Source organism: Monodon monoceros, unplaced genomic scaffold (genome assembly GCF_005190385.1).
Source record: "Monodon monoceros isolate NGI ecotype Baffin Bay Population unplaced genomic scaffold, NGI_Narwhal_1 Super_Scaffold_12, whole genome shotgun sequence".
Taxonomy (NCBI): domain Eukaryota; kingdom Metazoa; phylum Chordata; class Mammalia; order Artiodactyla; family Monodontidae; genus Monodon; species Monodon monoceros.
In genome coordinates this window covers 26,259,724-26,284,292 of record NW_021703768.1, presented here as the reverse complement: position 1 = coordinate 26,284,292, position 24,569 = coordinate 26,259,724, and the positions used below count along the sequence as shown (strand labels likewise).

At 37.9% G+C, this 24,569-nt stretch overlaps 1 protein-coding gene across 1 annotated transcript in view; it reads right to left on the bottom strand.

Moving 5' to 3' along the window:
• CDH6 (cadherin 6) overlaps positions 1 to 24,569 on the bottom strand; it is a 125,178-nt gene that overhangs the window by 23,821 nt on the left and 76,788 nt on the right. The window contains exon 3 of the mRNA XM_029217934.1: positions 1,997 to 2,291. Within this exon, the coding sequence (XP_029073767.1) occupies positions 1,997 to 2,291 (295 nt within the window). The remainder of the gene's footprint in view (positions 1 to 1,996; positions 2,292 to 24,569) is intronic.

Here is a 24,569-nt window from a genome sequence, read left to right as displayed (position 1 = left end):
AGCATGTTGATGCATGAGATAGAGCACCCGTCCTTGTAATTTGACAAGGTATGTAGGGAAAATGAGAGCATATGATTTTAAAGCGAGGAGTAGTAGAAGTCAACAGACACCTACGTTCTTATTTGACACCAATACAAAATTTGATTGCTTTTAGAATATGGTTATCTGGATATTTTGAGTGCCTATTAGTTGCCAGATGTGGTACTGGGGGCTCTGCACTTGTTTTCTCCTTTCATTCTTATGATAAGGGTTAGGAGTTGATGTTTATTATTTATGTTTTATAGATATGGAACTGGAGGATCAGAGACATCAAGTCATATATTTACCTAAGGCCACATTGCTGCTTATTAGTAGGGATAGTTTCAAACTTAGGTCTGTTTGTTGTCGAAGTCTTTTTTTTTTTTTTTGTCGGTACGTGGGCCTCCCACCGCTGTGGCCCCTCCCGTTGCGGAGCACAGGCTCTGGACGCGCAGGCTCAGCCGCCATGGCTCACGGGCTCAGCCGCCATGGCTCACGGGCCCAGCCGCTCCGCGGCATGTGGGATCTTCCCGGACCGGGGCATGAACCCGTGTCCCCTGCATCGGCAGGCAGACTCTCAACCACTGCGCCACCAGGGAAGCCCCGAAGTCCATTTTTACTACCTTGTTATTGTCCCACTACCTTCATGTAATTCCTTTGGGATGCCTTTACTATCACAATAATGACATGTTAATTTATGATAATGATGAATGTCAACATAACTGTGCCTGTGTGCAGATTGGAAAAAGACTTCTCTTCCTCAAGACGTGTTACTGCCAGCTACCCTCAAGTATTTATAAAACGTATTTAATTCTATAATGACTTCAAGAGTACGCTGCCCCTTATATTGTGCAGTTACACTTTGCACATCTGGTTAGAGTTGCCCAGTGTGGTGCTGATGACCAGGTTGTCCTTCATTAATTCTTCCTGCCCTTTACCACGTAGAGGAAAAATATTTTTCCTAACAAATCTTCCTCTTAAAAGAATTCTAATCCTCCTCTTAACTTTGGTGATGGTTTGTGATTTTTCTAACAAAAAGTGACTTCAAGTAATGAGATGAGTAACTTCTTCATGGGAAAAATTGAGATGTTTTATAATCATTTCTGTAGATTATGTATTTTCCAAGTCTTAGAATTGTGAACTGAAATGTCTCTGATATCTGACTCGCAGAATTATGGAAATGTTTTTTATTATGTAATTTAGCCCTTTTGAACTTGGCACTGTATACAACTTAAAATAACCCTTTACACAATAGTTGAACATTTGTCATTGTCTCCCCTGAAGTGTTTTAATGTGGCTGACAGTGATGTCGGTAGGATTTTTTTCTTAATTTAAATTCTATTTACCTTTTCCCAATCTAAGCAAATTAAATGCACACGTATTAACTTTAAAATTGGTAGTAGAATTGTGCACAAAATATTAATTTACCATATTAATGTCATGAAAGTCTCTTAATTTCTACCACTTAGTAAAGAACATATCCTTTAGACACCATCTGCATATTCTTTATGGATTTTAAAAAGTTTTCTTTGAGTCTCTTTCTCAAATATAATTACTCTTTATTCTGGACTGTAAATTCAGGGCTTTTGTTTTCCATTGGGGAGATCCTTACCTGAAGCCTAATACCACTATGGGCTAAGAGAAATAGAGAGGGCTGCTGCCTTTCAGTCCAAGAAATAAAGTGGGCATTTTGAGTGGGAGAGGAATTAGGTGAAATGGTCTCTCCTCCCTCCCCCTCTCACCCTGCCACTTTTCATACCCTAATCACTAGAGGAAATGCTGTTTTCTTAAAAATAATAAGACTAGAGTAATATTAGGAGACACCGGTACACTTACAAAAAGGACATAAATGGACTGTTTGAAACACAATGCTTCTAGAATTTAGCAGCTAAGTTCATTCAGTTCAGCAAATTTCACTCATAGGACTTGTTATTCAGTTGATGTACTAGAGGAAATGGTTGAATCACATCTCACTCACCGACATCAGACATTTCAGGAACAGTGGCCGTGTAAACCTCCTTGGTGAATATTGGTTCATTGTCATTGATGTCATGGATCTTGATGATGAATTCAGACTCGGGCTCCACGGGTCTCCCTGTTTTTCTGTTTATGGCCTGAGCTCGAAGGATGTAAACAGGTTTTTCTTCCCTGTCCAGCCTCTTGGTGGCCTGTATATCCCCTGTGTTTTCATTGATAATGAAGAGATCTCCTGCTCCATCTCCTGAAAGGATATATTTAAGTGATCCATCTCCTCTATCCTGGTCTGAATGTAACTAGTGTAGGAAAAAAAATTAAAGAAAGTAAAAGTCAAGCATGTGACCCTAAACTGTTTGTCTTTATGATGCAATGCTATGTTAACTTTCATTCAAGTCTTTCTAAGGGTTGCAGATTGTTTTCTTTTACTGTTTACTTAAATCCTCAGCAGTAAATGCCATTCGTTAGTGAACATGTTTCCTTATAATCACAGAGATTTCCAGAAGTGGAACAGAGCTTGGATAAAATTTAGTAATCCTGATTTTGAAGAATGGAAAACTAAAGGCCAGAGCAATAGTAAGATGCCCAAGGACATATAAGCCTGGCGGGAGCAAAACTATTTTCACTACAGCTTTCAGATCTATTAATACACTCTCCCCCTCACTTTTATGTACACAGATACCCTAGACAAGCAATATACTACTGAGAAAAGGATTTTGGTTTTTGAATCAGAGTATACATTTTGCCTCTACACATTGCTATCTTGGTGAATTTAGGAAAGCTAGTCAATCTTCTTGATTCTAATATAATGGAGATTATAGTCAATTTTCTAGGAAGACGTGAAATTTATTTATGAAATTCAACTCAAAGTGTTTGAGAAACATCTTAAGTGCTGCCAGGGACAATGCCTTGAAACCACCCTGACTAGGTAATTTACAAGATAAATTGGAATAAGAATTTACAAGATAAATTGGAATACGATAAATTTACAAGATAAATTGGAAAAGAATATTTAACACATATTTTAGTTTAATATGGGAAAGGACCTTCTAAAAGATTAGATTGAATAGTCTGCCTTATGAAGCAGTGGGTTCTCTGTTCCTGAAGGTCATCAAGCAGAGGCTCTGATAAGATTAACAGCCAGTGAAATGGGTCTGGGTAAAGGGTTGCGGTAATGAACATGAAGATACCACTGAAGTGAAGAGGGTGATCCTAACTTGGAAAAGTAGCCCATGGGTTACTTATCCTGAACTTTATATCCACTCTATTGACTTCCCTGTTGTTTCTTTAGTTCCCTTTTCCCCACCTCAGCAAAAGTTTAGGCAGTATCTCATAGGTCTTCCGATAACCTAACCCTATTCACAATTTTTTTCAAAAAGTGCTTTTTACCAAGGAGAACTGTTTTCAGATCTCAGTTGTAAGTGTCAGCTACATACAGACAAGTCAGCTTTAATGACTAGTAGGACCCTGTGGGGCCCTCCTGGGTAGAAAAGCCCCTCTGTGCTTCCTGTTTCTTGTTTGTAGAGAAAGGCTTTAGTCTCCTAGGTCTTTCCTGAGTTCCAAAGAGCAGACTCAAGCAGTTACTAATTAGGTAAGTGAGGGAATGCAGAAACAAAGGAAAAGCAAATAGTTCAGTGATAAAACAGAGTCCTAGTTCCTCCTGAAGAGATATACATAACAATCTGACATATATTTTTGAGTTCTGCAGAAACTAAGCTCCCCCACACAAGGTAGAGGATGGTGATTACATGTTACCACAAGCATGCAGACGCCAGATTCAGAAGGTTGATGATTATGATTCCTGAAACATCACCCTGTTACCTCACCACCAACCAGTCAGAAGAAGGTCCATGAGCTGCAATCCTCATGCCAAATGTTGCCTTTAAAAACCCTTTCCTGAAAGCCATTGGGGAGTTTGGGTCTTTTGAGCATGAGCTGCCCATTCGCCTTGCTTGGTGCCGCCAATAAACACTGTACTTTCCTTCATTACAACCTGGTGTCAGTAGATTGGCTTTGCTGTGCAGCAGGTGAGCAGACCCAAGTTCTGTTTGGCAACAATCTCTACCTTATTTCAACTCTAAGTGGAGTATAGGCTATGTTACAACAGTAATGGCAACAACAGCAGCAGGTAAACCATCTCTGTGTTCTCTTGATTGATACTGCATGGAATGTTCAGAGTAATGTCTACAAACACATTTGAAAATAAAATCTCAGGGGAAAAAGGGACTTAAAAAATATGTAACCCAGACTTTCTAAAAGTATGTCCCATGGAATATCATTTACACAAAATGCTGAGGAAAAAGGTTCTGTGGCCCAATAATTTTGGGAAATACTTCATATTCTGCCTCTTTCTTAGAGTCATCCAGTGCCCGTTAACTTAGGAAAGGCTGTGAGTACCTATAGTCCACAACTGTACTAAACATCGTTTAATCTAGCTTTCCTGAACTTTCTTATGTAATGAATCCTTTTTGGGTGTGATCCGTATTGATATTCCCCAAAACAGTTTTCCAAGAAACTCATTTTGGGAAACATGAGATAATTGAATCCATCACTGCGAGAGTCAAGAAAACTGAGGCTCCTATATGTAGTGTTTCCCAAATCACGCAGCTCATGTGAGAGTCAGATTAGAACTTGAGTGCAAGAAGAGGCTTATAGATTATTCCGTGCAACCTTCGCATTTTGAGAGAGAAACTGTGTCTAACGCCACACAGCTACTACTAGTTAATAGCAGAGTTTGAGAATATTATTTATACAATTAGTGGCCTTGAAAGCAATTTGACAGAAATCATGCAAGATAAATGCGAATGGGGAGGAAATTGCTTAGAAGTGAGACAAATGCAATAAGAAATGTAAAACAAGAGCACTCCATGATTTGTGTAATGTGATGTGCTAAGAAAACGCTGAAACCCTGACTACACAGAAAGAGTCACTGGGGAAAGTTTTAACTCTCCATCGTCAAATTCTAATGACTGAAGAGAGCTCTTAAAAAGCTATTTCATTAACTCATGAGTAATGAAACCAATGTCACTGCCCATTGGATCTGGCTCTAGGACAGCCATGGTCAGCAGCCTGGCACAGTGCAGGGGGCACCACACCAGGAGTCCCAAGTGTGGGCCTTGCTCATTCTCTCTCTCTCAATAGGACAGTCAATTAACTTCCAAGCCCTGGGATCCTTATCAGAAAATGAAGATAATTGAGCTACAGGACAAGGCTGTAGTGAAGCACTAAGAGACTATATACAAATACTATGTTAGTTCCTACATAAACATGCGATAAAAGCATGTGTTTTATAAATTATAAAGTGTCTTCCAAATTTAAGATATTGTTACTATTATTAGCTCTTAGTTCACAATAAACAGGTTTTTGCTTTTGACTTTGAGAACTTTGTTCTGAGGACTTTGAAAACCCAATTTTACAAACACATGGTATCTCTAAGGTAAAATCTGTTATCAAAAGCCAGTATTCTTCTATCAGGTGGCCATTGCTATCTTTCCACATGATTTATTATATTCTGCATTCCACTAGATTATAGACTCCCCTCAGCCGGTTCTTTCATCACTTTCAATATGTAGTTGTTGCACAGTTAGTAGGTGAATACCACATTGGATCACAAGATTTATTCAGGTAAAAGTAATCAGAAACTTATTTTTAGCTGTCAGGAGAGACCATTTCGATGACTTATAGAACAAACACCAAGACAATATAAAAGGGCAGTGGAGATGCCAACTAAGAGCGTGAACAGGGATTGCTCTGCAGATCCCAATTCTGATTTATCAATATTTGATAACTAGTGGGAAAGTGCATCTCTTCACTCAGGCATTGTATAATAATAAAACAATTTAACCTCATCCCCCTCCCAGTACAGTGTCTGCATCTGATGGAGCGCACAGAATAGAAACCTCCAGAAGCCTTTGTGTGCTCTTTCCCCCTCTACTCCCCTTCCACTGAACCCCCCTGAGGCCAGTTCTTTTTTCTCTTCTTGGGGAAAAGAGGAAACGTTAAGAAGACATCAGTGCAAGTGAAAGCGGTGGTGACAAGCAGACATTAGGGGTTTATTGAGCTCTTAGAGTTTAATTGGATTTTTTTCTTTTGTGATGTCATTCATCATGGCCACTGTAAAAGGCAGAAGTTAAACAACAACAAAAAAAGGTTGTATGCTGCCCGAGGCATGTTTTTACTAATTTCAGTTTAATGTGGCTGTTCCGTTAAGTTTAATCATCTGGCTCACTTTTAACGATTCACCATCAAGTAAAAATTATCCACTTCCCTTGGAAAGTCACATTTCATCTGGGGCTCGCAGGACTTTTTACTACTGTACCTGGAGCATTTTGTTGCAGAAGAAGCTCTTGGTCTTTGCTTGTTTTTCTGTTGACTTATCATTATTTTTTTTAGTGTAGCATCTTGACAAATAAATACAAGGATCTGGGGTTGTAGATATGGCCCCATTGCAGGCATCAATAAAGCAGTGCCAGTATCTTTTTATCTGCTACGTATGCCACCTCCCAACTTGATTTTGTCTCTAATTCAAAGGTATAACACTAACTGTACAGATTTTTAGTGGTTTATGGAGCTAGTTAATGCTGCCCCATTCCCCCCATTCCCTATGTGTCACTGAGTCACTTGTCTTAAGTCAGTAACCAAACTGAATCTTCTAAGCATATGCATCGTTGAGACAAGAAAGCAGAGTTTAAACAGAAGTTTACCTACATGGCACATCTGGAAGTACCTACAACAGCCTGAAAGGGGCTTAGGGAAGGAATTACGTGATTTTTTTGCTGAAATAAAAAAATGGATTATGACTAATATGCTCAGAGTGTAATGTGGCCCTTTAAGAAATGTAATGATTGCTAATCTGAAATGTTGTAAGAATCAGAGAACAGCTGTGGTGAAAAGATGTTGTCTGATTGGGATTGAAGTGTAGAAGCTGGAGTTACAGCAGAGAGAACACCTTTGTGCTAAATAGATTGAATATTATTTTAAATTGGGAAAATAAATTTACAATCAACTTAGGACAAATTGAAGCTTAACTGAATTCAATATGTATATATGAGTGTGTATATACATACATCTCTCTACATAATGCATGTAAACATAATGCTAATAAATATGCTTAATGTAAAAATCGTGAAGAGCTTGTTAGGTAGAGTTTATGTCAGGAAGAAATTTCTTGAAGTACACGGCAGGGATTAGGAGTAGATTCTGTTTCAGAGATCATAGGGGTAGGTAAATAAAAATATCTTTTTTTTTTTTTTTCTTTTGCGGTATGTGGGCCTCTCACTGTTGTGGCCTCTCCCGTTGCAGAGCACGGAGTCCGGACGCACAGGCTCAGCGGCCATGGCCCACGGGCCCAGCCGCTCCGCGGCATGCAGGATCTTCCCGGACCCGGGCACGAACCCGCGTCCTCTGCATCGGCAGGTGGACTCTCAACCACTGCGCCACCAGGGAAGCCCTAAAAATATCTTTTAATAAAATTTTATATTACATATTTTAATATGCTGTATTTGGATGTTAATGATGATTATGAATTAACTAATTTATATCTAATTTATATTTAATTTATGTTTTTTACAAGTTAAAATGCTGAGGGCAGCATATTTTTGTGGCAGGTTGTTGGAACTAGACATGCAAATTCTCAGGCCCCATCTACCTCCAGAATCAGAAACTCAAAGGGTGTTGCCCAACAATCTGTGTTTTAAGAAGCCCTCCAGGTGATTCTGATGAGAGCTCAAGTTTGAGAATCACTGCCTTAACTAGTACAATCATAATGCATGCATGGTCTTGGGCAAGGGAAAGAAATGGGTATGTAGTAGTCGGGTAACCTTGGGGAACTTAGTTAATTTCTCCAAGTCTTATCTCCCTCATCTACATAAGAATAAAACCATACTTAGTTTACAGGTAGGTTGCTCTGAAAATTAATAAAACAATGTATGTAAAATGCTTAACAGAAGGCCTAGCTCAGAGATATATAAATGATTCTTACATCACAAACAGGAAGTATTCAGAAGGTGGACTTTGAAGGTGGAAACATTTGGGTCTGAATTCTGACTTTCCTATTAATCAACTAAATTAATTAAGTTATCATAGTTTTCATAGGTCATCTTTAAGACAAAACTCAAAATAACTAATTTTGCCAGATATTCCTCTTCTACTTGTCCATTAAATGTAGATATTCCTTAGGCCTATGTCTTAGGTCCTTGTCTTTCATTTCACATACTCTCTCCAAATGAGATTATCTGTTTTCATGGATTAAACTATTATCTCTGTGCCGTTAATGTCCAAATCTCTATATAACCTCAGGACAGACATTTTCGTGAGATACAGAGTCAGGGATACAGTGATTCCCAGGCAAGTCTCTTGGACAACTCACACTCAGTACTTCCCAGTTGACGTCATTACCTTCTCTCCCAAACCATTCTTCCTCTTGTATGTCCCATCTCTGTAAGGACCACCAGAGAGTCACCCTAGAACCTTCCTTCTGCCTCCATCTCCAAATTCATTAGGCCCCTAACCCTTGCCAATTCTACCTCTTACCTATATCTTGACTCACCGCCTACTTGTCTCCATTCCCACTGGTGCCACCCTGGTCCAATTCACCACCATTTCTCTTTGACCTATTGCAATGAGGCTCTCTGAACACACACTCAGTCTTGCTTCCTTTCCATCTATTTTCCTTTCTGTGACTAGATGAACTTAAACAACACCATCAACAACTTTCAAGATACCACTCTTTTCTAACTGAATCCTTCAGTGTTTTCTCTTTACTCTTGGGATAAGGCCCCTAGCCCCACTCAGCATGGCCTCCAAAGTCTCCACAGTCTCTGCCCCTCTCCTTAGCTTCATCAGCCATCATTCTCTCCTTGACACTCTTTGTTCTAGTGTACTGTACGTATTGCAGTTGGTTGAAGATACATCAGACTCTTTCATATCTAGGCCTCCTTGCATGTGGTCCCCTTGGTGTAAAGTCCTTTTGAACACCTTCACCTGGTTAATCCAATTCATACATCAGGTCTTTGTAATCTTGATTTCCTCAGGGAAGTTCTCCCTGAGCTGCTAGTCTAAGTTATAGCCTCCTGTTCTACACTCCCAATTTCTTCCCCAGTTAGCCATCACTATGTTCTCAATTTTTTTTTTTTTTTTGAGAATTTCACAGCTGTTTTCATGTTTCAGTCAGCAAACAGCTAGATGGCAAATTTCATGATAAAAAAAGCATCAAGCCTGTCTGGTTCACTTCCGTATTCTCAGCACCCAACATATCAGCACATTATAGATCTTCAATAATTAATGATTGCAAAGAAAGAATGAATGTTATAAAGATAAAATTGGATAAAATATCAATAATCAATGAAGGTTTCTGGAACATAGAAGGTAGTCAATAAATCTTAGTGTCCTCCACCCCCTTTCTCACTTGATTTTAGGATAATTCTATGTATCAAGAATATATGTTCCTGAAGTTGCCAGATAATTTAGCAATTACTACCAAACACTAAGCACATTGTCTAGTCTGAGCAGTCAGAGAGCAATTCAAGTTATCACCTCAGATATAAAAAATTTTCTTTAATAACCAATTAAACCTCAATAATAAAGCCAACCTGTATTGGATTTGTTCAAAAGAGCAGATGTTATAAGTACCTTGACCCATTATAAGTGCTGGGACAGAAGTCATCTGTTAAGGGTGAAGAAGTTTCAAGAATGAAGCTGATGGAAAATGAATGGAAAATTCTCCATTTCACAGAAACATTGTTCTATTAAAATATAGTTTAACTGTCAACCAAGACCATTTAAAAACACTTATTGGCCTGAAGAGCTGCATAAGGCAATGAATAAAAAACATCTAATACCTGCCTTCTATACCTTTACAAATTAGCCTTGGAAATACTTACCCATACATAAAAGAAAGCAAATAAAAGCAGAAATTAGACACTTCGGTATTCTTATTATTGGTTAGGAATAACAAGGTAAAGGAAACGCTAGAGAACAATACAGAGGGAACCTGTGAGTTGGACAAGGTGGAGTCAGGGGACATGTTAGCTCTTTGATGGTTTAGGAAGACTTCTTGGAGAAGGTTGGATCACTGAGGGGAGAAAAATGGCTTGGCAACCAGTATGAGCACGTGGCATAGTTTCAAGGCTCTGTGTGGGAGAAAATCAGAGAACGCCTTGAGTATGTGCCTGGAATAATAAAAGAAATAAAGTCAGCTAAAATAAAAGCGTCCTTCCCTTGAGGTGCAGGGTCACATATTTTCTCACACTGCATTCAGATGTGCACGGGAAGATGCAGCTTCCTTATTATTTCTTTCTTTTTTTTAATAGCTTATCCCTCAAGCTCTAATCCCATTGAGTATTAGGAACTCGATATTAGGTTGAATATTCAGTCAATATTCAGTAATTTAGTGCAGTCCAATAAAATCTGCCTGATTCAATAATACAGTCTCTTTAGATAACTATTTTAAATAAATCCCAGTCTTTCTGGGTTTTGCTTTCTCTCTTTGCCCCTGATTCATTCCAAGATGACATCTGGGTGTATGAAGAGGAGAGACCCACATGGCACAAATCAGAGGAAAATTCGGGGCTTTTGGAGCTAAGGGCAGTCCTGTACTGCCTCTGGTCCACTGGTCTCTAGACAATAGCTCTCATCCATTACTTTCCTCAGGGGCATCTATGGTTTTGGCAAGTGGAATCACGATCTCAGCTCTCCAGGGTCCAAGGTGACTAGTCCCACCCTGCCTGCCTCCTTGGTATCACATACCCCCTGATGTCTGAGTATCACTCCTCCATTGCCCTTGGCAAATGTGGACTTAGCCACGGGTTGCTTTGTCCTTGGTAGGTACCATCAAAGAGATTATCCACACTTTTCTTGACCTGGAGAAGCCCAGGAGCTTAAAGGAGCTTCTCCTCCACCACATGATTGCCTCAAAGGGAAATGGGCAAACACCCACTTTGTTTTCACCTTTATCCACAAACTTGCCACTGCTTCCCACTGCCCCCTTTTCCAGACTTCAGATACAATGTCTCAGAGAAGTAGAAATGACTTTAGATACACACAGGGCTGTGTGTTTTTGTGTTTAATAGCCAGGAATGTGAAATCCCTCCCTCAGTTTCAGGAATACCCCACCACTTAAGTTTTGGTGGGAGGAAGAGACAATTCCCACCATAAAAACTGAGAAGATAACTGGGGGGTAAGAATGACCAATAGCCCCAGAGCCTGGCACCAATAACTTTTGGTAACTACATTTATAAATGGGATTCGTAAGTTTTATTCGAATTGGCCAGGCTCATCTCTTGATATGTTAAATGGGCTCTAGAAGAATCAGGACAATCTCTTCCTCTGACAAAACCTAGGATCAGGCTGCCTCCATCTCCCATGTTCTTTTTTGATTATACTGTGTTGCCTCTTATCATGACTAGAAAACATTATATCCTTCTATATAATATAAATTGATTGATTTTTAGAACAGTGTAAATATTTTATCTTTAAAGCTTTCTCTTATATGATCAATCATTTGGCAATGGGTCTGTCTGGAATTTGGGAAAGTAATAATAGCAGACACTTATGAAGCCCATCCTATGGGCCAGGAAATGTGCTGCTGTTACACAGATTATATAATTTGTTACTCATTATGACCCTCTTCCTATCACCTCAACTGATGAGGAAACTGAGGCAAGGTAAGAGTTTAGTAACTTCTCAGAATCATACAACCAACGGGAGAAGGATTGGAGTCCAGGCAGTCTGACACCACAGTCTAGTCTGTTAACTGCAACATAAATATTTTCTCTGCATATTTACATTCAGTTCTATGACATTCATTAAAGGTTTATCCTGTACCAAACAATATCTTAAGTGCTGAGTTACACAGATCTATCTAATTCAGGATTTTTTGACCTCTGCACTATTAACATTTTGGGCTGGGTAACTCTATTCTGTGTATTATAAGATGTTTAGCAGCATCCCCGGCCCCTACACACTAGATACCTGTAGCACCTTTCAAGTTGTGACCACCAAAAATGTCTCCAGACGTTGCCAAATGTCCCCTGGGGGGCAAAATAGCCTCCTTTGAGAACCACTGATTGAATCCTATATCTATCTATCTATTAATATCATCTATCTATCTATCAATATCATCTATCATCTATCTATCTATTATTTATCTAATCTATCCTTCCATCTTTTTTTCCTCATTGCGTACCTTGTAACTTTAAAAATACGTTCATATAATACCGTAAAGTGCTCTGCATTTGCAGAGATTCCACATGACCCCACTCAATTCAATCTTTTACCTTCGTTAGATTTAATAAGCACTGAAACAGACCTTGTGTTATATGAAGGAGAATTTTTGACAAAACGGCTAAAAGCAAAAGAATTTTAAATCTAAACTCAGAAGAAATGTATTAATTCCTTTGACATCCTTTACACTCAATACCTTGAATTTAATGTCAAAAGTACCAGAGTAACTATTAAACGAACAAAACTTTAGTGCTATAATAGTTGTGGTAAGCAGAATAATGGCTCTCCCAAAGATGTTCATGTCCTAGTTCCCAGAACCAATGACTATGTTACCTTACATGGCAAAAAAGACTTTACAAGTGTGATTAAGATAAAGATTTTGAAGTAGTGAGACTGGCCTGGATTAACCACATGAGCCCAATGTAATCACCAGGGTCCTTTTAAGGGAAAGAAGTAGGGGAGAGCTGGAGTCAAAGAAGGAAATGTGATGATGGAGCAGAGGTCAGAGAGAGAAACTGAGATAGAGATTTGAAGATGCTATGCTGTTGTCTTTGGTGGAAGGGACCATGAACCAGGGAATGTAGTCAGCCTCTAGAAGCTCGAAAAGACAAGGAAACGGCTCCTCCCCTACAGCCTCCAGAAAGACACCTTGCGGCACCTTGATTTTAACCTAGCGAAACCCATTTCAGACTTTTGACCTCCAAAGCTATAAGATAATAAACTTGTACTATTTTAAGCCACTAAATTTGTGGTAATTCATTACAGCAGCAATAGGAAGCTAAGGTAGTTTCTTTGTTCTTTTTTGAGGGGGGGAGGATCTTAGTTCCCTGACCAGTGATCAAACCCGGGGCCATGGCAGTGAAAGTGCCGAGTCCTAACCACTGGACCGCCAGGGAAGTCCCACTAAGGTAGTTCTTTACCTTTGGAATTCAAGGTGAGCTGGAACTGCATGTGGTCCTTCAAGAATTTCAGTGAAGAAAGAAGAAAACTAACACTTGGTGAACATTTACTATGTGTTAGGTACTGCAGGAATGCTTTGTTTGTTGATCAATAATATTCATAATGACTCCAGGAAGTAAGCTTTATTTTCTCCACTTTTTTCAGAGAAACTGAGGTTAGGGAGGTTAAGTAACTTATCCAAAGTTAAGAGCAGAGCCAGGGAGGTTACCAAGATCTGCCTGACTCCATCAGAGTCACTCTCTGACTCACATCAGAGAATACTACCAAAAAGCACTCCCTACCATGATTATAAACGTTTCTGGATTCATTATATTATTATATTAGACCCCAGGCTAAATTATTTGTAAATTCTATTGGCACAAATGGTACAAGTTATAATAGATGTTATTGTTCATTTGGGATTTATCAATTAAACAAATGCATTTTGGTTTATTCACTGCATGAAGTTATTTCCCCAAAAAGGCGTTGTTTACTGCCTTTTGCTTGGCTCTGGAAGACCAAGGTCTTTGGCAGACTGAGACATTAGTCTGACCTCCTGCTTAGTCTAGCATTTTCATTTTAAAAAAGCCAGTGGTAAATCAAGCTGAGAGCCAGATATCCAGTCAGAAATTGATTTAGTAAGGCATTGTAACTCACCAATTACAATCCTACTTTTTGCCTTATAATGTAATCTCTTCAGCACTTACCAAATCTAAGGACACACACACACACACACACACACACACACACGCACTCCCCTTGCCTCCTCTCTCTTTCTCTCTGTAAAAATACACTTTGGAAGAAAATATTAATAGATAAATGCAGACATCTGAGACATGATGATTCAAGCAGCAGAAATTTTAAAAAAATTATGCTCCTCGCTAGTTAATGGACTTTTCCCCAAATGTGTTTTTCTTCAAAGGTAAAAAACATATTGGAAAAAAAAAAGAAAAATATTGGATATAATATTCTTATGTAGATTCTTACTTAGAATCTAAAAAGTTAAAGCCATATCTTTATAAAACAAGTAGTTTGCTTTAGGGAGAGACTATTTCTCATTCAAATTCATAACTCTCAAGCATCCTGTACATGTCCAATAAGTGATGATTAAACTGAATTGTGTAACCCACTCATATACTCAAGGAAATAATGGTGAGCAATTCTAGGAGAAATGATTATGAGTTCATTAGCGAGTTTTTAGTTTTATTGCATGGGAGTAGCTTATAAATTTTTAAATAATTTGAACAGCTTTGTTTTTTGTTTTTTCTTTAAGAGAATAACTGGGAAACAATCAGTGAAGAAAAATGTGTGCTGTCTGGATGGCCATGCTAGGGAAAGTGTGCTCATGGTGATGTTAGTGCCCTAAATTCAAGTGCTCCAACTCCTAAGCCCTGTGCTACTCTTCCATTGCCCACCATGCCTGAAATACTCTCTACTACTTGAACATGGTAATAATGTGGTATAAGGGAAGAGTAGTAGACTAAACCATGTCAAAAAGCATGGACTCCAGCTTCACCTTTGGCACTCTGCTGGCAATGGCACTGTGGTCTCTTAACCCCTCTGGGACTCTGTTTCCTTACACCCAGAAGGATTGAATTCTGCTCAACTGAAAGAGTGCTTAGGCAGATCATGAGGAATGCTTGTACACATGAAAACACTTTATAAACTGTAGTACTTGATAAAATGTGGAAAAATATTATCACTGCTCCTATCTCATTACAAATTTTTCTGCAATAAAACTCTGCTAAAAAACAATCTTAAGAAGCCTCTTTACCTACCAGGGGATGATTTCCCTTGTGTTGTGTTTTCTGTTCTGTCCCTCCCACCCAGCACCCTCCCCTTCTTTGAAGTTACTTGATGGTTTGAATTGCAGTAAAGATTCTGACTGTCTCATTATTGTTTTAAAACTCAAGTAAGTGATGTCTAGACTGTTGAAAAGGAGATAAAACTGAATAAAGTACTGCCACTGAAGTCTGCCCAAGTCACTTCATTTTCTTTGTTTGATTTTAAAACAATATTTCCCTTTAAGAGGCAGGTAGATTGGTAATCACCAAGATCATAGCTTTCATACAAGGTAAATGATTCCCCCCTTTTGTTCTTTTTACAGAATACAGACAGTTGGGAGAGTAGATAGAACACTCAAGATACAAATGGATAATAAAGTAATTTCTTATACTCCACTCTACCTTATTGATTTCTTTTTAAAAAATTTTAAACACTTTTATTTGGCAATAATCTCAAACTTAGAGAAGATGCAAATATAAAAGTTGCTTTACTTGATTTCTAAAGGGAAAGTTTGCTTCCTGGAGGGTATTTATCTTCATTGGAAAAATAAAACAGAAACCCTAGGATGTAGATTAAGTAAATGAGCCAGATTCTTATGCTTCACGATTTATGAAAAGAAAACAATAAAGCATGCTAAAGTTTTGCATAACTGTTTTAAAGCAGAACTTTCTTTGCATCTCCTCTTTCATGTTCGCTTCTGAATTGTACTCATAATATAAACAGTAGAAAGAGTTAAGATGTGATTATTTTCCAGAAATGATTATATTTCTTGTGAGAACTCAAAATATGTTGATTAGAAGAATATATAGTTGGTACAAAAAGAATTAGTCGTTATATAGAATTTTTCTCTCTCTGTGTTATCCCATTTTTCTATATAGTTGATTTTTTTGTGAATCATTGCAGTCAACATTCTCAGGTCTTAAATGATTTCTCTTTTACTGAGCACTTGAATTATCTGCACAGTGTAGCTTAGGAATTTTAAGAAAAAAATTTGTTTTCTATTAATGAACTCCGGCTTTTTCTCATTTTGTTTCAAACTTTCTTCTACTGAGATCCTAAATAATGTCTGATTTTTCATTTGTAAAAGTCTTAAAGGAACCAACTTTTATGATGTGATATTATTTGCTATATATTTTCATTTTTATCTTTCCCGTTAGTTTATGCACATACAACTAACTGTGTTATCTTTAATTTCTCTGCTTTGCGCTAAGGAAGCTTGAGTTTTCTGCTATTATATCATAAAATACCTATGTCATTTTGATGTGAAATTTCCAGAGGTAGTTTCTGTGGAAGGACTTTCATGATGATTTGGTTTATATGTTTACTATCTAATATATCCTTGAACTTTAAAGACTAGATTTTCAGTTGTCAACAACACAAAACGCTATCGATGATATCCATATCAAATCATCCACATCAATAAATTGGGAGGCAGCTTTTAGATAACACAGCAGTTTTTTATCTTTTGTGGTCCCTGCAGCTTAATTGAAGTAATATTTGACTGTTTCCAGTGTGCAAAATCTGTGCTAGATATCTTTAAGGATAAAAATATGAGTGAGGTGTAGTCTAGGGTCCTGCGGAGTTTATAAAGATATAAGTATTCAAAGGTTTAAATTCAATATCTAAAGTACTAATTTGAAAGACCAGACCTAGGACCCAATATAAAAGAGTACTCAATATATTAAAGGTCAAAGTTTAACCTTAAACAAGGAATTAATTATTTAGCTCTTAAAAAATGTAATTAAGCAATTAAATCAAAAGTAATTTTCCCACAATAATAAACTTTGGTGCAATAATATAAGGATCTCATGATATTAAATCCCACTTAACAACTTAACTATGATAATTCCAGTTTAAAATATTATACCCTAAGTGCGATAGTCATTTTTGATTGTTAGATGCATTGAAGTTTTATTGAAAAAATAACAAGACCTAACCAGACTCTTAACATTTCACAGTAGTTTAAATATTCGAAAACATAAACTCCAAATTGTGGTGTTAAGTAATGATGTTTTAAAATGAAACGATATATAGCCTTAATAGGAGGATCTACAAAAGTTGCCAGGATCATCAAATTACATAAAGTGTAGTGCTCATTTTATTTTTAGTTTGGTTGGGATAATAAAGAAAACTTTGTACTGTTATATATACTTGGCCCTCTGAATTGCTGGTGATGAGTTGTGTCTGCAGCTGCCTTAGCTGCTTTGGCACCATCTTCTGGCCCATAATGCTTGACTTCAGAGAATGAGACTGAACATTAGTGGAATCATCATCAACTGGGCACTTTTGGTTCATCCTTCTCTTCACCTTTCCTGTTTTCCCAGAAGATGCACTTGATAGTAGGATGCCTTCCCTCCTTATTCTGGTGTTCCCTTAGTACCTTACTAGTGAGTACCATATGCTGACCCCATTCTAAGCTCTTTCTCGTATTAACTTAATTAATCCTCACCTCAACAACTTTATTACTCCCCTCATTTAACAGCTGAAGAAATGGAGAGCAGAGAGAGGTTAAATAACTTGCCCAATATTACCCAGGTAGTCACAGTGTAGCTGAGGCTCAAACATAGGCAGGCTGCCCATGCTATTAACTTTATAGTCTCTGGTGAATAATTGTTGAATGAATGAAAGCCATTTTTTCTCCAAATCTATTTGAAAATGCAAGAGCTGAGATAAATTCTTCAGCTGCCTTCTTAACTCCAATCTCTGTTCCCTCTAGTCAGCATTAAATCCCACATCCAGACGGATATGTCAGCCTTTTTGTTATGCTTTCATTACTGCCCTCAGGTCTTCTGAAACACACCAATTCACCTAAAGTATTTATCCATATATCTTACACATGTATACATTTTAATCTTTTAAAGTGCCTCCCTTTTCTTGTGCATATGTGTTCTCTGTGAATAGAAAACGGGAAGAAACTATAAATATTTTTCCTGTGAAACATTTTGGCATGCTGCTTTTCTTCTTATTCCAGGCTGCATAATTTCAAATTTGATTCCTCACATTGACCTTTGAGAATAGCTGTTGTTATTTTTACTTATTTATCAATAATGGCAATAAGAAAAAAACCTCTAATTCTCTTATGGAGAATTCTGTACTTTCTTTCAATATCTTCTTCAATTCTAGATGGAAAGGTAGGTATTCAAAGAATATTGATATATTTAGCACACTCATGAGGATATGATATATATGATGTATGTATCAATATATGATGACAATGTATATTACATTATCTTAATAACTGGCAATGTAAAAACTTGTAGGAAGGTGGAGCTTGCCAACAGCAGCCTACATCTATACAAAAAGAGTTGAATCCTTGAGTTTCCAATGATACATTAACATCTAAATATAATCTCTAAATTTGATGAAGGTTGTTAAAGGCAGGACCCCTTCCAAAGACCCATTTATTTTTGGTAGGAAAGGGTAGACTATTAGAAAGACAGCTTTTAATTTTGACTAGAGGTAGGGCACTCTAAAAGTTAAATTTATAATTCTTGTTACAATATATTCTTAGTTTCTCATATTTAAAATAATGTACTAATTCACATCAATAGAAATGAAGAAAATCAGTGGTTTAAGAATATTTTGACCGTTGACTGCCAATATGTCAGGGATTTTTAACTGATTTTTGAAATGAGTCAATCAAAATGATAATTAAGGATTTTGATTTTAAAAGACATGTAAACTGGGATGTTGGCATTCTTTATATTTATATTCCCATTCTGCTAGGGTGGACCCATACATGACAAAAAATGAAGAACTCTGGTGCAAATCAAATATTTACATGGTTTCATAAACAAATTAAGGTGATGAATAAAGAAATACTTAACAACGTCCATAGGCTAGATTCTGGCGGGTTTGTTATAACGAGCATGCAGAGTCTCTGTAACCTTCTGACAGCCTCTAGCTCTGTTTGGCTTGTGGAGCACGGAGGCAAAATAACTCAGTGGGAACGGAAAGGATTTGAACCTTTAACTCTCTTTTGTTCAACTTGATCCCTCCATTTTTTTCAGCAAATTGAGTTATAAGCAGAGGATATAGGAGTCCACAGGCATAATAACATGGAAGTTGGAGGATTTGGGATTGGGTCCTTGTTTGGCTTTCTATACTTTACTCTGCTTGTGTGACTCAGGTAGCCAAACAGTGCATTTGGGTTTATGACCAAGGTCAGACATTCTAACTCTTCTGCTCTCCATGTGAGTGACTGCAGAGAGGGAGGTTTAAGACTCAGAGAACGGCTGTTACACAGGACATTTTCTTACGCATAAAATAGCAAATTGAAGCTTTTGTCGTAAAGAAAGTGGAATCAGTTGGCCGACAGTGGAAACAAAATCAACATTACTGCCAGTTATTGACAGTTGGGAAGTTACTTCTTGAAACATTTTTAAAAAGTACGTTCAAGGAGCAAGTGAAGGCACATTCTCTTAAATACACTAACCGGTTGAAATATGAAAATGTTAAATGTCTGAGCATTAAATTTAAATGATGAAGAAGAGAGATGTGCCCAAGGCATTTGTACTGACACAGGAAGAAAAGATTACTGCAGGTGACTGAATCAGAACAGAAGTTTAGAGAAGGTTATCAAGGGAAATAAAAAGAAAAGTGACTTTTTCATCATGATGACCAGAAACACCACTAATTGCCTATCTAATTTTAAAATGCCGACCTATAACTATTTTGAATAACACTGATGTGTTCTGGAAATTAAAACAAGAAAAATTAAAAAGAATGCGTGGAATAATAATGCAACACATCTGTGTAGCTCTTTAAAAGTAATCTCTAAAATTTTTTTCTGTTTCTCTCTACCCTTGGGTTTCACACAGCAGGTCCTCAGTAGGTATTTGTGGTATTGAGTTGAATGCAATCATTGAATGCCAAAGCATATTCTAGGACTGTTTCTTCATTTGTGCCTCAAAGTGTCTCTGTGAAGTAGTGGATGCACAGGGTAGGGGATATAACTGAGTACTTGTGAGGTCAGACAGAGGTCGACTGTCAGGTTCTAGCAGTCAGAGATCTTGGGCTAAAGTACTGGCCCAATCTGAGCCTTAGTTTACTCCTCTGTAAAACAGGAATTACAGTGGAAACTCACTGGTGAGGATACATTGCAATAGTACACCTGAAGCACTTAACAGAGTGTTTGGAACAAAACAATACTCAGTAAGTGTTAGCTATGAAGATGCTTTAATCTGATGTTCCTGTTTAAGCAGCAGTGGTTAATTAGTCTCTGAATCACCTTAGGAGGTCTCTACTCCTAAGTCTATGCTCTTTAAAAAAAAAAAAAAAAGAATATAAGAAAGCAATCTTTTAATGACAGCATCTTTTAAATGGTCTTTCAGATGAATAAAATATGGCTTCATGTTGACTGAATTTGGATTACGTAATTAGGAACAAATAATTGTTCATTCCTAATTTTAAAGGTGTATATGGCTGACTTTTATTTTTATGGGCTGTCAAAACATTACTGTCTAATTATCCTATGACTAGTGGCTCATTGAATCGGGTAGACGTTAACGACTCAAGAGAAAGGCATATTAGGAGGACCTGTACATTAGAGCATCAAAGAGAACCCAAATTTTCATGATATTTAAAAAAGCACAGCATATCAATTTTTGGAAAAACTCCCCCAAGAAAACCATCACCAAGATGGTGGAGTAGAAGGACGTGCTCTCATTCCCTCTTGTAAGAACACCAGAATCACAACTAACTGCTGAACAGTCATCAACAGGAAGACACTGGAACTCACCAGAAAAGATACCCCACATCCGAAGACAAAGGAGAAGCCACAATGAGATGGTAGGAGGGGCGCAATCACAATAAAATCAAATCCCATAATTGTTGGGTGGGTGACTCACAAACTGGAGAACACTTATACCACAGAAGTCCACTCACTGGAGTGAAGGCTCCAAGCCCCACATCAGGCTTCCCAAACTGGCAGTCTGGCAATGGGAGGAGGAATTCCTAGAGAATCAGACTTTGAAGGCTAGCGGGATTTGATTGCAGGACTTCAACAGGACTGGCAGAAACAGAAACTCCACTCTTGGAGGGCACACAAAAAGTAGAGTGCACATTGGGACCCAGGGGAAGGAGCAGGGACCCCATAGGAGACTGAAACAGACCTACCTGCTAGTGTTGGAGGGTCTCCTGCAGAGGCAGGGGGTGGCTGTGTCTCACTGTGAAGACAAGGACACTGGCAGCAGAAGTTCTGGGAAGTACTCCTGGAGGTGAGCCCTCCCAGAGTCTACCATTAGCCCCACCAAAGAGCCGGGTAGGCTCCAGTGTTGGGGTGCCTCAGGCCAAACAACCAACAGGGAGGGAACTCAGCCCCAACCATCAGCAGACAAGCGGATTAAAATTTTATTGAGCTCTTCCCAACAGAGCAACAGCCAGCTCTACCCACCACCAGTCCCTCCCATCAGGAAACTTGCACAAGCCTCTTAGATAGCCTCATCCACCAGAGGGAAGAGAGCAGCAGTAAGAAGAACAGAAGCAAGAAGAACTACAAAAGCAAGAAGACAGGAGAAGCAAGAAGAACTATAATCCTGCAGCCTGTGGAACAAAAACCACATTCACAGAAAGACAGACAAGATGAAAAGGCAGAGGGCTATGTACCAGATGAAGGAACAAGATAAAACCCCAGAAAAACAACTAAATGAAGTGGAGACAGGCAATCTTCCAGAAAAAGAATTCAGAATAATGATAGTGAAGATGATCCAGGACCTTGGAAAAAGAATGGAGGCAAAGATCGAGAAGAGGCAAGAAATGTTTAAGAAAGACCTAGAAGAATTAAAGAACAAACAGAGATGAACCATGCAATAACTGAAATGAAAACTACACTAGAAGGAATCAATAGCAGAATAACTGAGGCAGAAGAACGGATGAGTGACCTTGAAGACAGAATGGTGGAATTCACTGCTGTGGAACAGAATAAAGAAAAAAGAATGAAAAGAAATGAAGACAGCCTAAGAGACCTCTGGGACAACAGTAAACACAACAACATTCACATTATAGGGGTCCCAGAAGGAGAAGGGAGAGAGAAAGGACCAGAGAAAATATTTGAAGAGATTACAGTCAAAAACTTCCCTAACATGGGAAAGGAAATAGCCACCCAAGTCCAGGAAGCGCAGAGAGTCCCATACAGGATAAACCCAAGGAGAAACATGCCAAGACACATAGTAATCAAATTAGCAAAAATTAAAGACAAAGAAAAATTATTGAAAGCAGCAAGGGAAAAATGACAAATAACATACAAGGGAACTCCCATAAGGTTAACAGCTGATTTCTCAGCAGAAACTCTAAAAGCCAGAAGGGAATAGCATGATATATTTAAAGTGATGAAAGGGAAGAACCTACAACCAAGATTACTCTACCTGACAAGGATCTCGTTCAGATTCGATGGAGAAATCAAAAGCTTTACAGACAAACAAAAGCTAAGAGAATTCGGCACCACCAAACCAGCTCTACAACAAATGCTAAAGGAACTTCTCTAAGTGGGAAACACAAGAGAAGAAAAGGACCTACAAAAACAAACCCAAAAAATTAAGAAAACGGTCATAGGAACATACATATCGATAATTACCTTAAACGTGAATGGATTAAATGCTCCAACCAAAAGACACAGGCTTGCTGAATGGATACAAAAACAAGACCCATATATATGCTGTCTACAAGAGACCCACTTCAGACCTAGAGACACATACGGACTGAAAGTGAGGGGATGGAAAAAGATATTCCATGCAAATGGAAATCCAAAGAAAGCTGGAGTAGCAAAACTCATATCAGATAAAAATCAGACTTTACAATAAAGAATATTACAAGAGACAAGGAAGGACACTACATAATGATCAAAGGATCAATCCAAGAAGAAGATATAAAAATTATAAATATATATGCACCCAACATAGGAGCACCTCAATACATAAGACAACTGCTAACAGCTCTAAATGAGGAAATCGACAGTAACACAATAATACTGGGGGACTTTAACACCTCACTTACACCAATAGACAGATCATCCAAACAGAAAATTAATAAGGAAACACAAGCTTTAAATGACACAATAGACCTGATAGATTTAATTGATATTTATAGGACATTCCATCCAAAAACAGCAGATTACACTTTCTTCTCAAGTGTGCACGGATCATTTTCTAGGATAGATCACATCTTGGGTCACAAATCAAGCCTCAGTAAATTTAAGAAAATTGAAATCATATCAAGCATCTTTTCTGACCACAATGCTATGAGATTAGAAATCAATTATAGGGAAAAAAACGTAAAAAACAAAGACACATGGTGGCTAAACAATACGTTACTAAATAACCAAGAGATCACTGAAGAAATCAAAGAGGAAATCCAAAAATACCTAGAGACAAATGACAATGAAAACACGACAATCCAAAACCTATGGGATGCAGCAAAAGCAGTTCTAAGAGGGAAGTTTATAGCTATACAAGGCTACTTCAAGAAACAAGAAAAATCTCAAACAAACAATCTAACCTAACACCTATAGGAACTACAGAAAGAAGAACAAACAAAACTCAAAGTTAGCAGAAGGAAAGAAATCATAAAGATCAGAGCAGAAATAAATGAAATAGAAACAAAGAAAACAATAGCAAAGGTCAATGAACCTAAAAGCTGGTTCTTTGAGAAGATAAACAAAATTGATAAACAATTAGGCAGACTCATCAAGAAAAAGAGGGAGTGGACTCAAATCAATAAAATTAGAAATGAAAAAGAAGTTACAACAGACACCGCAGAAATACAAAGCATACAAGTAGACTACTACAAGCAACTGTATGCCAATAAAATGGTCAACCTGCAAGAAATGGACAAATTCTTATAAAGCTATAACCTTCCAAGACTGAACCAGGATGAAATAGAAAATATGAACAGAACAATCACAAGCACTGAAATTGAAACTGTGATTAAAAATCTTCCAACAAACAAAAACCCAGGACCAGTTGGCTTCACAGGTGAATTCAATCAAATATTTAGAGAAGAGCTAACACCCATCCTTCTCAAACTCTTCCAAAAAATTGCAGAGGATGGAACACTCCCAAACTCATTCTATGAGGCCACCATCACCCTGATACCAAAACCAGGCAAAGATACTACAAAAAAATAAAATTACAGCCCAATATCACTGATGAATATAGATGCAAAAATCCTCAATAAAATACTAGCAAACAAAATCCAACAACACAGTAAAATGATCATACACTATGATCAAGTGGGCTATATCCCAGGAATGCAAGGATTCTTCAACATACGCAAATCAATCAATGTGTTACACCATATTAACAAACTGAAGAATAAAAACCATATGATCATCTCAATAGATGCAGAAAAAGCTTTTGACAAAATTCAACACCCGTTTATGATAAAAACTCTCCAGAAAGTGGGCATAGAGGGAACCTACCTCAACATAATAAAGGCCATATATGACAAACCAACAGCAAACATCATTCTCAATGGTGAAAAACTGAAACCATTTCCTCTAAGATCAGGAACAAGACAAGGATGTACACTCTCACCACTATTATTCAACATAGTTTTGGAAGTCCTAGCCACGGCAGTCAGAGAAGAAAAAGAAATAGAAGGAATACAAGTTGGAAAAGAAGAAGTAAAACTGTCAG